At 28.4% G+C, this 19029-nt stretch overlaps 1 protein-coding gene across 1 annotated transcript in view; it reads left to right on the top strand.

Annotated features, from left to right (window-relative positions):
- Positions 1-12833, top strand: part of LOC113366474 (discoidin domain-containing receptor 2-like) — a 463043-nt gene extending 450210 nt beyond the window's left edge. Inside the window, exons 13-20 of the mRNA XM_026608082.1 lie at positions 1923-2221; positions 4294-4529; positions 6275-6523; positions 8637-8729; positions 8837-9026; positions 11775-11924; positions 12385-12539; positions 12607-12833. Of these exons, the coding sequence (XP_026463867.1) occupies positions 1923-2221; positions 4294-4529; positions 6275-6523; positions 8637-8729; positions 8837-9026; positions 11775-11924; positions 12385-12537 (1370 nt within the window). The 3' untranslated portion in view covers positions 12538-12539; positions 12607-12833. The remainder of the gene's footprint in view (positions 1-1922; positions 2222-4293; positions 4530-6274; positions 6524-8636; positions 8730-8836; positions 9027-11774; positions 11925-12384; positions 12540-12606) is intronic.
- Positions 12834-19029: the final 6196 nt, after the last annotated feature.

Here is a 19029-nt window from a genome sequence, read left to right as displayed (position 1 = left end):
TACGGATTATAGAAAAATTCCAAATTCTGTATGTATAGTCTGTATATTTATAAATTGCCGTCCCTTCCAGACAGCGGTATAATAATTTTTGTATTATATTTTTAAATTTAGAATTTTTAGAATTCAGTAAGTTGCGAGACTAAGAACATTTGAGAAATTCAGCTCGCACAAGTTACTCAAACATTTAATAAAATTTATAGTTTTAGGTCTATTGTCGCACAGTGCACACAATCATTTAAAACTGCAGTAATTAATTTTATGAAGTGATAACGGCAAATAAAATAAGATAAAAATTCTTATAGAAAAAATAACATTATATAATTAAATCTTATATACATTCGCATTTCTTATACGCTAACACCTAAATCATAGGTTCGTATTCGTGTATTTTATAACCTTACGTATGACTATACGTTGCATTCTATACTAACACGCCTTACATCTATAACATACGCTATATTTCATCATATACCTCAAAATCCCTACATTGTATACCGAATACACCTAACCTATATCTACTATATATTCTATTACCTATAATTTGCCTTACACTCTACATTAACCCTACCGAGATTCGAACCCGGGTCCGCCGCGTGGCAAGCGACGACCTTAACCTCTACACCACCGTAACGCTACAATCAACCGTCTCTTTTTTCGCGTGTCGTCGCGCCACCTTAGTATTAATTATCTAATTAATTAGAAAATGACCAGCGGAAACAACAGTGCGTCCCATATTATATTATTGGTGGGGGTATCCGATAGGGTAGTGGTTAAGGTGCGCGACTTCCACGCGGGAGGTCCCGGGTTCAATTCCGGTATAGGCAATGGATAGGTAGAGATAATACATAGGGCGTAAGGTAAACCTATATATATAGGTGAATATATAAATTAGACAGTAGTATTTATAAGAAGTAAAAGGTATGTAGGTATATAATGAGTTAATGACGGTATAGGTATCTCACACGGTATGATAGATAATAGATACCTATCTATGATATACAATAATATAGTATAGTATGATAGGTAATAAGTTATCCATCATATTAATAGGTTAAGTCTTATAAAGTATTGTATAAATCTTGAGTACTTTTATATCATAATAAATACCTGTAGGTATTAATGAATACAAATAATACCAGAATAAATATAATTAATATTATATTATTGAAGAATATAAATTATGTACTCAATGATTCCCTCATACTTGTACAATTTAATGTATAAACTAGCTGTATATAATAGAGTTAATTATATAAGAAGTCAATATATTAGATTTATGAGTTCTTATCGAAATATATCAAATTTTTTGAACCAGTTTATGAACCCGATTTTAAATTTTAGCGTTCCGGCAAAAAAAATATTAGCACAACACCACTGTATATCATGGTTTAAAGAACTTACTGAAATATTACGGCTTTACGACAAGTAGTTTAATTTTAAAAATTTATTCAATTTTGAAGTTAGATTGTTAAAATTAAAATTAGATGATTTACTTGGTATAACGATAGAGTACTTGGTCTTAATGAGCATACTAAACAATTAAAGTCCTACAAAAATCTGGCTCAATTATAAAAATTATATTGATTTTTGAAAGTTTGCTTTCAGAAAATACTCCGAGTTAACGTGTTCGTCTTTTTCAAATATATGTAATAAATCCACTAAGAATACTTTTAATCACTCATAAATTAATTGATTTAATATTGCTTTAGTCGATCATATACACATATCGGAAAGTTCATGTAACTTGCCTCAAGGCAAAATACCAATACCAACTAGTTTGTATTTTATAATTCTACTCTTTTCACAAATAAACGATTATACGAATAAGCAATTTCACTTGTAGGCAATAATAAATGTATGCCTACGCTTGTAAAATTTATATATTTTGTAACTCAATAATTTTGTTCTGTTGTTCCAAACAGATTCTAGCAGAGTCGACGGTCAATTCGCACATATCCAGCAATTTAGTCCTACTCACAAAGGTCCATTACCGCTTTCTACGGGCGTAGATGATGAACCACCGCCGATACCAAAACGTGGAGGTCTACAGCAACCGCCAATACCACCTAGCGCTTTGCGGGAAATATCATTTCCAAAACCTCCACCAGTTCCACCGCCACCTTGTTCTGATATCTACCGCTCTATTGGCGGTACAGCAGCTGATGAGGAAGATACAGATAGGAAAGAAGAGCCAGTTACTGGGAGTTTGGACAGTTCGAAGGTAATAATAATGTTTTTGCTATAATTGTTTGCAATGCCTTTTCATTTACAACTTTTTTGACTTATATATTTTACACTATTCTTCAACACGCAATATAAAACATTCAGAATAGTTTTAATGGGCTATTCCAAAATATCACGTTTATTCTATGAGAGAATATTTTCTTATTCAAGTCAAAATAAATAAGTTACTTTTTTGTAGATCATGATTATTTTCAAATCGATGTGTCCACTTACTTGAAATGGTCAACTTTTCTTTTTTAATTTACAATTTATTCGAAGGTTCATATGTTTTCATGAAAATATAATTATTATCTACTCGAAGGAGAAGTTTATGTTTTCATCAAAATATTCGATTCGCTTATTTTATGTTTTCTTGACGTTTCAAGTCTTTCTGGATCGAATGAGACCAAATGTGTGTGTGAGTGAAGAGATTATTTACCGTAAATCAAAGTTTTCTCTAAAACAGCTAGACCGATTTCAAAATATTAAAAGCCATTCTATGTATCTCGATGAGAGGACTGGCGCTTATCAATTTTGCGCGACGATCAGCCAAGCTTTTACTTAGTAAATATCAAAGAAGTGAAAAAAATTCGTCCTCGTTTTAGCTCTTAATTCTGAATCGATTTTAAAAAATCAAAAACTTTCTGAATGATATTGATTGGGAATGATACTGATTAGTTTTAGGTAAAAATCTACAGAGCCGGTTTCTGGAAATTAACTGTTGAAAAAAATTGACGATTTTTATGAACCTTTTTTGGCAATAGACAATCATGGTCTTATAAAACATGCTAAAATGTAACGGCCTTACGACAAATAGTTCAATGTTAAAAATTCATCAAAATTTTAGAAAATATTATAATCAAAAATTGTGTCAAAAGTTGCTTTTGTGATGTGATGAGCCAAACATTATAAATTCATTAAAATTTAAAATAATAAGCTATAATTTTAGGACATACGAGCAATGAAATTATTGTCTGTGCAATATAATTAATATAATTACAGAAATTTTGTTAAATGTGTTTGAGAAAATTCTATTGGGAATCGCAATGTTTAGATTTATTTGAAAGCGGCAAATTTATTTTCGAAATAAACAATTTAAAATTTTATCTAAATATTTAAAACTCAATTTCGGTTGATTAAGTCAATTATTAAATCTATCAGTGTGTTCATGCAATTTGGCTTAAGACTAAATGCCACTTTCAACTAGTCAATCAAATATTTGCAATATTTGACGAACTGGAGAGATCGTAAGTATTTTTAGTTTCCAGCGTTTATCAGTATGCCATCAGTTTGGTTTTGGCAATACATATTGTTCATTGAATATGATTAAATTTTGAATTAGTATTTATTAATCTTTAAAAAGTGAAATATTATTTGAACGTCAATAAAAATACTTTTTTACCATAAAAGTCCATACATTATTCTGAAAACACCAAATAGCTTTTTAACGAAATAGATTTTAATAAGTACATGATATGTACAGAGTGGTCATATGCATATCAAATTCACATATATTAGAGAGATTTTCAATAATAAGTATAAATTTCGTTTACATTTCTATTGGTTCGGTACCAAGATCTATAATGTTTAACCGTTAGAATGCGACAAGGCGCGATTTTTAAATAACTTCAAAATTTTCAAAATTTAAATATATATTATAAAAGACGATTTGTTTTTAAATTTACAAAAAAATCATTTTTTTAAATGTTTTCAAAAATGTTAACACTTTCAAAGCTTTTAAATTGCAGTAATAAAAGTTTTAGCAAATTTCCTCAAGGTACTATATTAGGCACCACTAGCTGGATACATTGTGCTAACAATGTATATAAATATGTAATGTTCTATATGCATTATAAATACATATATTGTGTTCGTTTAAAAAAAATAGTGTGCTTTCATGTAATTTTGTCAAAGCGTCTGTAATTTAGATGTTTCAAAATATTCTGTTTTGTTATTTTTTTACTTGATGTTATGCCTTGAATACTATATTTCTGCAGCACGAACAAATTTTGTAAGACTTCAAAATTTATTATATATTAATATATAATTTCGATTTTTATTTCATTTCAGGATAGTACGATACCTTATAGTGAACCAAACAGTCCTTGTCCTCTGGACGATACAGAATCTTCTCTGCCCGATATGGCGTCCATCGACTTTGAGCAGGAAGGATTTTTAGAAGCTCCACCTGAATTCCCGAGAGAAGTGCTGAAAATAGTTAAGAAACTTGCCGATGGTAATAAAGGAGAAGTACACTTATGTGAGGCTACTTTGCCGTACGACGGTGGAGAAAATGGAATTATAAGGTCAGGGAAAATTAATTATTATAGCATATAATTGAATATATATTTCAATAGACATTAAACTTTTAAGTGATGATTATATCCTATTCAATTTAAAATGCATATTATTTATTTTGATTCACACGAATATGAGTATTCAACTTCCTCTATATATATATATATATATATATATATATATATATTTCATAACAAAAGCTTCAAAACTATAATTTTTGTAAAACAAATATTTTTTTTGGTCTAAAGTTTTTTGTAACTGTTCTTAAAATCTGTAATTTTCATACATTATTTTGCTTTCAAACTTATACAGTACATTTTTCTGAAGGGCATTTTTTATTGATCTGTATAATTCATAATTATTATACTATATACTACTATATACTAAAAAATATAAATGAATATATAAAAAATATACAGAGATTTGATCATGTTCATGAAAAAATTTCTGCCAATATTCAGTGAATATATATGAAAATTATTTAATAAAAATGATATTACTTATTTATAAGATAGATCGAAAGATTTTATAAATCAAATACTCTATAAATATTTTTGATAATGAAGTTCTCATTTTTGTATATGATATAAAAAGTTACGTGTAGATAGTCATGTGATTATCGACGATAATATTAAAAAAAATCTACAAAATAATTATGAATGACCGTAAGGTGAAGTTGATCAAAATAGCAGACACCTCAAAGATATCAGTAGAACAAGTTGGACATATTTATCAACAGAACAAGTTAGAGCTCACATTTCACCAGATTTGAGTTGATGATTCGGAAGAGTATTTGGAGAGCTGTTTAATCGAAATAAAATTGAGCAAATATACATGATTTGCTTTCTCATTCACCGTATTCTCCAGATCCCAATCCAACGATCATTTTGTGATCTCAGATCTCTAAGGGTACTTGCTGTTCAGAAGTTTTTGACAAATACAAATCGTACTAAAAAAATGCAATTTTATTTAAATTTATTAAAAATTACCTGCAAAATGTATTTTTCTTCAAAACGGAATGAAATTTTCAGTAGGGCTAGTATTTGCATATGCACAATGTTTAAGCTTCTTTAAATATTTCATTAACAGAAGTATTGATTTGCCAATTTTATAGTAAACTAGTGGTGTGTATAGCATTGTGCCTTAAGGCAAATTGCTGGAAATTCCCCTACCGTAACGAAATGTTCGAGGAATATTAAATGTTTTCAAATAGATTATTATAATTAAATACTGTAAAATTGTCTAATATTTATAATTGAAATCTAATTTATTTTTGATATGGGATCGTTCAAGTATTACGTAAGCAGATTTATTACAATTATTTACCCCCCCCCCCTCCCCTTTGTCAGCAAAATTCAGCAAAAGTTCTTACCCAAAATAAGCAAAATATACTTTCTTATTTTTTTAGTATTTATGTTACTACTACTAACATTCATGATTTTATTTGCAATGATATGACCATTAATAATAAAGCAAATATTTAAATATTATGATGGTATTTCAAAGTTTTATATCAGTTATTTTATGCAATTTATCGCTCTGAATTAAAATAAGATTTTGACAAAGTTCCATAAATTGAATAATTAACTGGTAATAATATTGATTAACATTAATTTAAAAATTATCATAAACTACGTACGTTATATACATGTATATACAAATAAAATAGCATATAGTAATAAATAGCATAATATAATATCAAGTTTATTATACTTTCATTCCATATTATTAAACCGCTTTATCATTTCAACAGGCGGCTGGTCGTAGTGCGAACATTGAAATCTGGTTTGGCGTCGGTAAATCACGCTGAATTCAGCAGAGAAGCTCTCAGTCTGAGCAGATTGAAAGATAGAAATGTTATACGAATCTTAGGAGCATGTCTAAGTAATGAGCCCATTTGTATAGTTTTCGAATATCCGGAGCTCGGCGATTTGAATCAATTTCTGCAGGAACATGTTGCGGAAACGGTTGATCGAATACCGGGCGTTGGACAAACACTCAGGTAATTAATATACAGGTGTGATGCACTGCAGATTTTTTAATAGTTATAGAATTATATATATTTGACATTATGGTATATTTATTATTGTTTATTGGTTTTTAAAATTAGTTATTTTTCATAAATATAAATGTTTTTTTTCAATACTTCTTTATTCTGTACATAGGAGAGTACTTTTTCTAATTCGTAGTGCGTACTATTTGAATTAGTACAAATCTCAGCATTTTTATATCGTTATATGGAGACCTAGAACAAAAGACATCAAAACTTAAAAATTTTCGTAGAATTTGTTATATATATACAAGAATTTTAAGTGGTTCAATGCTACTAAAGCCCAATTAAAATATGTATATATATATATATATATATATATATATAATGTATGTTTATATGTTATATATGTTTTTTTAGATTACTGAATGATGACACACATCAAGTGCCGAAACGTTTAATGGAATAAATAATTTTGTTATTTAATTTTTTTTTAATTCGACGGTTGGGCTGCAAAAATATTACAAATATGTATCAACGTCGACAAAACTGATTTAAAAAACTGTTCTAACAAAAAGTTGTTCGAGCAGTTTTTTTTTAAAAAAAGACTAATGTTCCGTGAAAAATCTTTCGCGTTGTATGGAAAACCGTGTTATCGGAGGGATATCGCATTTTCATATCTGCTTAGTATAGGAACTGGGTTTCCAAAATGCCGTGTTAACGGAGGGTTGGCTGTATATACATTGTTTAAGTCTATGTGAATATTAAACATGCTTTAATTTTTCTAAACTATAATAGCTACATTTTTTTCAAAAAACACTTTAATTTAATTTTCTATTTATAATTAGTTTGAAGTTTCAGGGATATGGGATATCATTTTTCACGAACTGTTAAAATTTAAAAAATTGCCTACATATTTGTTTGCATTTTTTAAATAATCTAAAATTAAGTGGCAGTATGGTAGCATTGTTCAAATAATATGATAAATGTGCACAATTGTTGCTTGTTGTTAACAGTTCAAAATCAATTTCTAAATCAATTATAAAAATGGTTTGGACGTATAATTTTTTTTTATTTTTTATTGTTTTTGAAGAAGCAGACATTCCATATATTTGAAAATTGAAAAATTATAAATATTAATATAATAATTATAAATATAAAAAATAATTTACAATTATTTAAAATAATATTAATTTCAATTGATATCAAGATTTTTTATAAGTTCTCTATCCTGCAAAAATATTTCGAGAAACATTTAATTTTTTTTAACGTTTCAAATACTTAAATCTTATCTTTTTATTTCGTTTAAGATTAAGTTATCGTGAAATTAATTTAAAATGAACAATTAATTTAAAAAAATGCTTAGCTTCTGAAAAAAATTGCCAAACTTTATTTTCAAATTCACTTTATAATATTTTATCATCACGCAGCTTTTGAAAAGTTCTCTAACATAATCAATGACATTATATTATATTTTGTACTAACACTTTATTAATTTTTAAAAATGCACATTATAATCAATAATAATTTAATTGTAAACAAATAAGATACATAAATTTAAAGGTGATCCATCCAACACTAATTACATAAAATTAATATATACTTTAAAAGCTTTTAAATTTAATATTTGATATCGTTTGCGATAAAAATGTTCCTTACATTATTCCGATACCCAGAAACAGTAGTTAAATATAGTGATAAGAAATACTAAAAAATAAAATTATCGTGTAATTTAAATAGTTAGTTGTATGGGTCTTTGGCATATAAAATTTTTACATACTTTTACACACCTATGAAAACTCCAAATTTTGGACTATATATTTTTGCACAGATTTTTGGTTACTTTCCATCGTCCCAAGGAGGTCTCAATTATAAAAAGTTTACTATATTTCGCTCAATTTTGAGGTCTTATATATTCATTTAGTATTTTTAGTAAAAACATTTTATAAACATATTATATGTAAAACTTTAAGTAAAGAACTCAGCAAATTGTATCCCATGTTCCTTGTAATCATTATCTCACAGTGGAAGCAAAAAATATTACTCTATTACACTAATAATCTCTTTCTTTATGTAAACTTCATCATTATATAAAAATATTAAATAATATTCTTAATATTTTCAGTTACGGTTGTCTAATATATATGGCGACACAGATAGCTTCAGGAATGAAATACCTGGAGTCAATTGGATATGTACATAAAGATTTGGCAACCAGGTGAAAAACATTAAAATTATAAATAACAAAATAGTCTTTACATTCTGATGACATATTTTTCCTTTCATCCGGTACAATAGTTGTTTACGCAAACTTTTATCCTCCAGGAATTGTTACGTGGGTGCACGATATTCGGTGAAAGTTGGCGACTTCGATTGCTCAAGGGAGCTGTACGCGGCCGACTATTGTCGTTTGGAGGAATTGACGGGTTTGAGTTTAGGTGGACCGCCGAGATATCAGATTGCTCAATCGCCGACTTTGCCGATAAGATGGCTGGCTTGGGAGAGTTTATTACTGGTAAGTACAAAAAAACTTTCTTACGTAATAGCTCTAATATTGTATTGGTGACATGGGTCTGTATTACATACGAATATGGTACTCAAAACCTTGCATTACGTACAAAAAATACTGGAACTTCTGGTACCAAGAATTATATTTTTTATTAAAGCTTTAAATTTTTTTGAAAACTTTGAAAAAATGAGATTTTTCAAAATTTTGAAATTATTGAAGAATGACTTTTTTGAAAAATTAGTTTTTTTATATTTTGAATTTTTTGAAAGTTTTGAACCCAATAGAGGGGTAGTGGAGGTAATAGAGAGTAGTAGTAAGGTGCGCGATAGAAACGTAGAGACAATATATAGTCTAATGGTATAAGTATCTTGCTGTGTGACAGATAATAGTTGGATTATTTATTTTATTTATTTTAAATATATAGCCCACAGATTTCTTCCAAGAGGACTCAAAAATACAATTATTTTACATAATGAATAACAATTAAAATATATACAAAATTACAATATATAGTTATTAACATAAAATTACATATAATGCAGAATGTAACAATGTTATTTATAAACAGAATGAGATAAAATAATGAGATATTTGAAAAATATAAAGGTTAGCTTGTCCAGATGGAGATTATTTGATTAGGTGAAGTGTTGTGAATATTTATTTCATTATTAATTAAGTTAAAGTTAGAGGACATAAGTAAAATATGAGAATTTAAGAGAGAATTAGATTTAGGAGTAGGATAATTGAAAAATAATTGTGAACGTGTAGATAGCCTTGGAACATTAAAGGATAATTAGTTAAGAATAAAAGGACAGTCTATATAATTATTGCAAAGTTTAAATAAGAACATAATTGTACAGATAAATCGACGTGAGGCAAGACGTACCAAATTGGAATTGTTGATTTGATGAAGATACCAAATAATCGAACCATATTCTAGTTTTGAACGTACATTAGAATAGTACACGCAAAGAAGTGCATTGTTAGAATTGAATTGTTTACAATTTCTCAGTATCAAACCTAAAGATTTATGTGCTCTATTACAAATATCAGTTTTATTATCCGTGAAAAACAAACCAGAATCAAATAAAACTCCTAAATCCGAAATTTTATTGCATCTATCAATGCTGGTGTTAGAAATTTTATAATCAAAATGTATTGGAACGCGCTTATGTGAAAAACTTGCACTTTGGTATATTTAAATGTAATTTGTTATAGACACACCCAGAGTGGAAAGAGTCAAGTTGAGACTATAATAATAAGCAGTCATCAATAGAATTTATTTTGAGATATAGTTTGAGATCATCAACAGCTAATAATTTAAGATATGTCATTAATAAAAATAATAATTATCTATTATCTATTAAGATGGAGGTGATCCATAAAAGGATGGGAAACATTACTCTATACTAATCGAATTAACTATAAGAAATTTATTAATTTATGAGTGCATTACAATGTGAAAAACTATTGCAGATTGTTCAATTTTGTACAATTTTTCTGAACACATTAGTTATTTTTTTTACAAATTATTTATAAATTACGCATTATTGAATGACAAACAAACACGCGTTTAATACCTACAATAAGTATTTTCTAAAAACGCGGCCAATTAATCCAAACTTTAAAAAATTTTTTAAAATTAAACCAGTCGTGGTAGGCCTAATATTGTAGTTTGTTTGGGAACAGAAACAGGAACTCTTTCGCTGTACAAATTTTAATAAAAATCGCAAAAAAAATGTAATCAATAACTAAGAAACCTACTACCAATTTTTTCCAAAAAGTAATCAGCACGATTCTCAAATGATCTTTTTGTAATAATTTGCACTATATCGTGGACGAAAATTTGACTTTTTTTTGATAATCTTAAAGAAACGTGAAATTGTGAGGCAAACTATGAAGCACTTCAATCAATCATTCATCAATTTTTCAAACCGGATTGCCTATTTTTAAGAAAACGTCGTCTAAAGGGAGAATTTTAACATACGAATTTGATCTTCTTTTTTTATGCAAAGCATCTCAAACTTTAAGACCATATTTATCGTTTCATGAGTATCATCGAAGCAAACAAAAATAACAATTAAATACGAAAAGACGACCCGACCGATCTTTCAAAACTAATCAGCGCGATTCCCAAACAAATAATTTCTGAATTTTTAGAATCGATATCGGATTTTTCTTTATAAAACCGATTGCAAGAATAGGTTCGAATTTGTAAAATCGATTAAGGCTAATATGTGATTTTGTTTCTGATTACAAAGAAAAGGCTTGGCCGATCGACACAAAACTGATATAGGCTACTAGTCCTTATTGAGTTACATCGAATGGCTTTTAAACTTATGACATAGAATTAACAGTTTTTGAGAAAACGTTGGCAAAAAATCAACAATCGGCTCATATACACACATTTTTTTTTCAAATTTGGCCTCAGGCACGGCCCCGTGCTATATGTTATCAGTTTGATGATTTTATAAAAATGAATATTTAGTGTGCTATTTTTTTCAGCTGCAATTAAATATTCTTTTATGTATTATTCTTCACATGAGAAAGGTTTTTATTTTTTGATAATAATTTGAAAAAAATGAAATATTAACTTGTGTGATTAATCCACAAAAAAATCGGGATCAGGCCGCAAGGTACATGGCATGGCATTAGAATCTAATTCCTAATTTGATACTGACGTTTTTAGTTTTTTCTGTATCATTTCTCTTATATTTGTATCTATGTACTGTATGTATTGTATTTTTTGTTTAGGGAAAATTTACCCATAAAAGCGATGTATGGGCATTTGCAGTTACTCTTTGGGAGCTTCTTACTTTTGCAAGGGAACAACCTTTCGAGGAATTGTCTGACGAGGATGTCTTAGATAATGCTGGTCATTTCTATAGAGACACCGGTAGACAGGTAATTTATGATAAATAATCATATCGTATTTCGTTAAAATATAACTAATAAGCTCTTTTTTATTTTAATTGATGGTTGCTTCTGTAATCAGTGAATATATAACTCAAATATTTTTTTGTATTTCTGTCTATATGTTTTAACATATAGAGATTTCTGAAAATAATCAGTCACAATCTTTAGAGAAAAGAGAACAACTTAATCTCACCTTTTAGTTACTACCAATTTGTGGGTTATTTTCTAGTGTGATTTCAAGCATATACTATATATACTAATATACTTTATATTAGTAGTAAAGTATAGCTATATTATTTATACCCGATTCTTATGTTATATTTCTACTTTTTAATACTATAAGTGCTTCAATGGGACTTATACTGTTATGCACAAAAAATGGCTTCAAAATTAAAAATCTACTAAATGCAATTTATTTGAAAGCATATATCACAATTTTCTATTTTAGATTTTACTGCCATTACCGATCGGATGTCCAAAAGAAATCTACGATCTTATGGGAGAATGTTGGCAAAGAAATGAATCAGATAGGCCAAGATTTAGAGAAATTCATTTGTTTTTACAAAGGAAAAATTTAGGATATACGCCTGATATGAACTGAAGGTAACAATCTTTTTTTTTGTTCAAATCTAACTCTTACTATTCTGATATAAAACAATTTTATTTTCAGATTTTTGGGTGGTGTAAATAATTTTTTAAGCAACGAACTGTTAATTAATTTAGTGAATAAGATTTCATGACAATAACTTTAAAGTTTTTGTAAATATGCATTTTCAGGCGTTTGTTATTTTTAAGCATTATTACGCGTTGTGGAGTGATATTAGTTTTAGTAAAAATAGCTATTTTCCAAAAATTAATTGTAGATACGATGCGGAAAATATGATATGCACAATATACAATTTCATTAATACATGTAAATTTTTATGAGAGAAATATTTAAAAAGATTTCTAAAGTTTAAGCAGCAATCCTCGCGGAGCAGAACTTGATTTTCAAAGGGCAGGTTTTCATATAAATTTTATGATATGAAATCGTCAATCATACTAGTTTTTTAATTTTTAACCCTTATATAAAAAAAAGTTACAAATTTATTTTTATTTTATACATTTCAACATTTGATTAATTTCTTTATTTACTAAAATCGTTACTAAAAATTATTATTAGGCATTTTAATATAATAAATAGTCAAAGCTTTTGATTTTCTGTACTTCTTAATTATTTCTTGAGTCTATGCATTTTGAATGAATGGTATTTTTTTATAATAGCGTTCTGGAATAAATATTATTTTTGTTACCATTGAAAAATATTGAGTTTCTATTAACAAGGGAAACCTCATGTTTATTCGTTTCAAATTTTGATGACATTTTGCATGATGATTTAGTTGCTAGTCAAATCAAATCTCTTAAAATATTATAGTCTTATGAAAAGTGGTGTAATGTGGGGTTTGATTTGACAGTCTATTCTATCGCCGGTAGTAAATTCATCATCATCTCAGAAGAGTAAACTTTAGGTGTTCTTCATAAAGGATATTTTTTTTTGTTGGTTTGGTAATAATAAACGCATTAACCTGATCTACCAACTCTTGCTTATTAAGTTCTGGTCCGTGATAAAAGCACTGGATTTTCTTCTAGTATTGGCCCAGAAAATACTTTGCTTTTAATTAATATTTTAGATATACTAAGGTTAATGATTGCATTGGTTGCACAATATATTTTAAGACTGTCAAAGTGAAATCGGAACCTGGTTTTCTTATTTCAAAATGCTTTGTTCAACTTACCGTTAAATCCCGTTATTTTTGAGTGTTTACACTTAGGGATCGTTCAAGTATCACGTAAGCAGATTTATTAGTTATTTACCCCCCCCATCCCCCTTGTCAGCAAAAGTAAGCAAAGCTCTTACCCCCTACCCCCATGCTTACGTAAACATTTTGCAATTAATGTAAAAAAATAACTAGTGGGGTGGGTGGCATCGTGCCTTAAGGCAAATTGCTGGAACTTCCCGTACCGTAACGAAATGTTCGAGGAATATTGAATGTTTTCAAATAGATCATTATAAATATTGTAACATTGTCTAATATTTATAAGAATTATATAAACTGAATTGCAGAGTTGAAATTATTTGTTTAAAGTATATTAGAACTATAGTCAGAATTATAAATAAAATATGAATTATTTTCGATATACAAAAAAAAAAAAAAAAAAAAAAAAAATGGTACATATTTTTTTTTCCAAAATTAATTATTTTGTTAAGACAAGCAGAAAGTTCTTTGAATCAATTGAATCGGACGCTTAGTTCTCTCAAAAACTGCTATTTTTTGTACATTTAGCTCTGTATCTCCGAAATGGCTGGGCCTGCCTTTGCGAAAAACTAATAACCCCTTCTCCCAATCATTACTAATTGAATGTTTTTTAGATCATTCAAATCGGATGCTCCGTTCTCTCAAAAACTCGATTTCTATTTTCTGCACTCTTTGCTCCTTATCTCCGTAACTGCTGGACCTGTCTTTGCCAAAAACTAATCAGCTCTTCTCCTTATTAATAGGAATCGAATGTTTTTTAAACCATTCAAATCGGTTGATCCGTACGCCCGAAAACGTGGGCGAAAATTTGTATCCATACATACATACACACACACACACACACACACACATCCATTTTTTCTGAAGTATGCCAAAACGTTCAGAAACCTTCAAAACGTCGAGAAATGTAAAAATTTTCAATTCCGATTTTCGGCCCATTACAATAACTTACCCTACGGGAAGTTAAAAATACTACCTATGACGTAATCATCATCCAGACTCCCCTGCCCCCCATGTCAACCCAAAATAAGCAAATCAACAACCCCTGCCGCCCCCCTATAGTGCTTACGTAATACTTGAACGGCCCCTTACGCGCTTTTTTTACACTACCTCCATTTTATTAAATCTGTGTAAATCATTTATATATTTAAAATCGTTTTATTTTTTTAAATTTCAATTATAATTTGAAAATTGTTAATTATTCAAATTAGTTAGTCATTATTAATTATTTAAAATGGTTGTTACACGGAGCAAAGTGCAATGTCAGTTTTTAGATACTAGTGTTTCAGTTTTGGGTGGCTCCATAGATTTAAATTCAACTGTGTTTTGTTCTAATTGTCTCCATTTACAATCTCTTGCAAATGAAGGGATATTACAATTGATAGGCTAACAAAAGAATTGTCTGACAATAAGGTTAAGTTAGGGAATCGTAATCTTCCTCCAACTCAGGATTACTGGTATTAGTTTCATGTTAGGGAAGATGAGTTTCTCAGATTTAGCTTTCAAAGTTTTTTTTTTTTTTTTAATTCTGTAATTAGTTGTCTGGGTTAATAGCAGATTGGCCATAGAAAAGAAACAAAATTTTACTGTTACTGATAAAACAATATTATCGCGCTGCTCGAGGTGCTTCAGATTCTAGACTGGTATTCATTCCTAATCTAGATTATTAAAAACAGTAAAGTTTTGTTTCATTGCTTGAACGAAAGTTTGTCAGCATAGTCAAGCGGAGAGCCGAATTTTAATAGTAATGAGGAGGTTAGTGATATCGAGAGTCTGGTGTGTGACTTTGGTTCAAGTGGCCATGTCGTTTGAGTGATATTGAGAGTCTGGTGCCTGACTTTGGTCCAAGTGACCATGTTGTTGTTCTGCTCAAACAAATAATGATTTTTCCAATGACGCTATTTGTAGAGCTTTAGAAAAGGCTCGTCGTTCATGCCATAAGACAAATCTTTGTTTGCTGACAATTTCGTACAGGAACGATGACGTGCGGTGCAACAGGCGAAAAGTTTAGTAATCTTCGTATTTTTGATGTTAACAGGCTTTTTGGATTATCCGACTACACTAGTCAAGGCTTGCATTTTCTTTTCCGCGGGAAAAAACTGTGACTGGAATGAAACCTTGAGTTTCTCATTCCTATCGTGTCTACAGGCGATAATGTCGATTATTTCCTAAAATATTCAAAAACTTTCAAATAAACTGAATCATTTAGAAGTTTTTATGGATATATACAAACCTCAAATATTATGTTTGAACACTGGCCAAAAAAGTCGGACTTTGATATAATTAAATTCCAAAGACATGATTTATATTTCATTTCATTCGATTTCAATATCGCCCGAAGTTGTGTGCATTTTGGAAAGTGATAAAATTTGGTCTAAGCCCGTTTGTATTGACATTCTTCAAGTAGAAAAACTTCTTGAATATCGTGCTTTTAAAATTAATCTCCCAAATGCCGTCGTTTGTCTTATAAGCGTTTATCAATCACCCATCCAGAAAGTTGATATGTTCATCTCTCTGATGTACGAATGAATTGATAATCTTTTTGAGAAATTTTCTGCAGTCATTTTTTGTGGAGTTATTAATATACATTTAGATAAGCAAACAGTCATTTCTTAACCTCAAACTGAAAATGCAATCTTTTGGCCTAATCCAAACTACACATGAAATTACACTTTCATCTTCCTGTATTGATATTTTTTTATCAGTTTCAGAAAGGTCAATTTGTGCGTTTTTGCTTTAGATTTAGATTTAATATATAATATTGAATTTTTATAATTTTTCAAATGCTGAAACAAACTTCAATTCACGCAAAAGAAATTTTGATGATAAATAAATTATTTTTTAAATAACTTGAAAAAGGAATCATGGAACTTACCTAATAAGTCCGTTGACTTCAAAACTCTATTTCAACATTTTTATTCCGAAAAAAACTGTTTGCCCAAAGAACAATACTACAACTTTTTGGCTAACGAAAGGGTTGATAATTTTACTTAATTCATCACGTAAATTTTAAAATTTATTTTCTAAAATATGAGACTATTTCAAATAATCTTGTCAATTTAGCAAAAACCAAATTTAATGATTACTTGATTTTTAATTCCGCAAATGAATATAAAGCGATTTGGTCCTTAATCAACTCGGAAATTAATGATAAGATTAGTGATGAAGTAGTCATATCTGTTAAATTTAATCATTTTTGTGTTATTGAAGTATCTAAATTAACAATCGCATTTCTTTCCACAAGAAGTAATTTTTCATTCATTCTTCGCCCCCTCAATATAGGCGAACTGAAGCAAGCCTTTATATCGCTAAAAGTTCTTTTTTTTTCATATAAAAATGTATGCTGTTTTGTACTTACAAGGTTCGAAGTTGATTCGTAAATCCATGTTTATCTTTCAACTTATTGTTAGTGAATTAAAATATATCTGCATTAATCTGATCATTCATTCATTCATTTATAATTGTTATTTCAACAGATCTTACTTATGCATTATCCACTTCTGGAGGCAATATTTAATATAGGAAAAACTTAAATAGTAGAAAAAGTAATGAAATTTATTTTACAAAAGTTTTAAATATTGTTTAGGATATTATTTTTAAAACTTGCATCAAATGTTGCATATCAGCAAAAAATCTTACTAGCATAACAATGTACAATTTAAAAAAAAAAAGAACTATCAAAAAATTCGGAATAAGTCTCCTGGCTCTTTCACAGCATATGCATTCATATATTATTATTAAGTATTTGAACATCCGTACTTAAAGAAACATTTTATATTTCATAAACCATAATTTTACATTAAAAATAATGTTGACATTTTTTTTAATAATTATATTAATACCATAATCGGTCATTTTCGGAATTGCTTTTAAATTACATGCATAATGCAGCAGTAGTGTGTATATTGCAATGTTAATTTTAAAACCAGGTTCCGAAAGTAGGAGTATACAACTCCTGAAAACTTTCCAGACAGCACTAATATTTAGTTAATGCATTCAGAGTTATTAACTGTATAAAATCCCGTAACAAACTTCTAAAACTGCCATTTAAAATTGTATCTATCCTCAAATTCCTAATTGATATTTCCTATTTATTTTTGCTATCCACCTGTGCCTTTTTATATTAAGCTAAATTTTTATTAATTCTATACCATGTTTAAAAATTGGATAACTTGTTCATAAATAGTTGCTTGCTGTCAATGACAGTCGAAAGCTAGCAGGTTTTTACCTAATACCACATTATAGAAAAAACGAAATTTGAAACGAAAAGTTCGATTTTCATAAAAAAATGTTGTGAGCGCGAATGTTCTTTAATTACATTATCCTCAAGTTTTGTTTCATTTAAACAATATTTTATAAATTATTGAAACTTGATTAGTAATAAGACCACAAAACGTAATTAAAACGGTAATATTACGTAAAAGATGTTACGTCAAACATAGCGGTTATATAATCTAGAACGTTTGTTACGGTTCCAAATTGCAAACATAACGGTTTTGTCATTGTTACGTTTCCAAATCACAAAATAAATGTGTAGGTGTCTTTGAGGTAACTTAACAATTTAATAAAATTTCTTATGAATATGGAAATTAATTTTTCAAAAAAAAGTTGAATACGTGCATACATTTGAATACAAATTTTGTAATATGTACGTTTCATTTACGCAACCATTAAATTCGTAACAAGTTTCTTCTGTGGTACGTTATTCCAACTTTTGTGATTTACTAGGTATACTGTATACCAACTTTAAATAGTATAGGAAATATAAGAACTATAACCAACATAAAAATAATAAAAAATATTTTATAATTGTGGTCGGTAAATTTTTATTGAAAATATTAGTTTAGTACAATATATGATGTTTATTTGGCTTTTAAGTAAGTTTTATATAACTTCAATGGAGATTTTTTTGACGAACTAGAACATTAACTTTTAAACTAAAATAACATTTTAGTTGACTATTTTTTTACATTTTTAATAGTTGCTTATTTTTAGCAGAATATTTTGATGTTTAAAAACTGGATCATTAATTATAAATTATTTATATGAATAAATACATATGTTTAGCTGTTACAGATATTTCTAATTAATCTATTAATTTATTCCTTGAGGGGTTCTAGCATGAAAGGTTTTATTGTGACATAGTTGAGTTTTATGAAACTTCTTAAATAATTAAGGATTTCTCATAGTTACCTAAAACTTAAAACGTTTGTTAATTTTAACATAGGTTAATATGCTAGGAATTTAAAAAATATTTATCTTGAAGAATGTCCTGAGGTTCTATTTTTTCTTAAAAA

The sequence above is a fragment of the Ctenocephalides felis genome, unplaced genomic scaffold (genome assembly GCF_003426905.1).
Source record: "Ctenocephalides felis isolate EL2017-DRISC unplaced genomic scaffold, ASM342690v1 CF-g0.4_SCAFFOLD_01170, whole genome shotgun sequence".
Classification (NCBI taxonomy): Eukaryota; Metazoa; Arthropoda; class Insecta; order Siphonaptera; family Pulicidae; genus Ctenocephalides; species Ctenocephalides felis.
The sequence above is the reverse complement of the archived record's forward strand: the minus strand, read 5'-3'. Positions and strand labels throughout refer to the sequence as shown.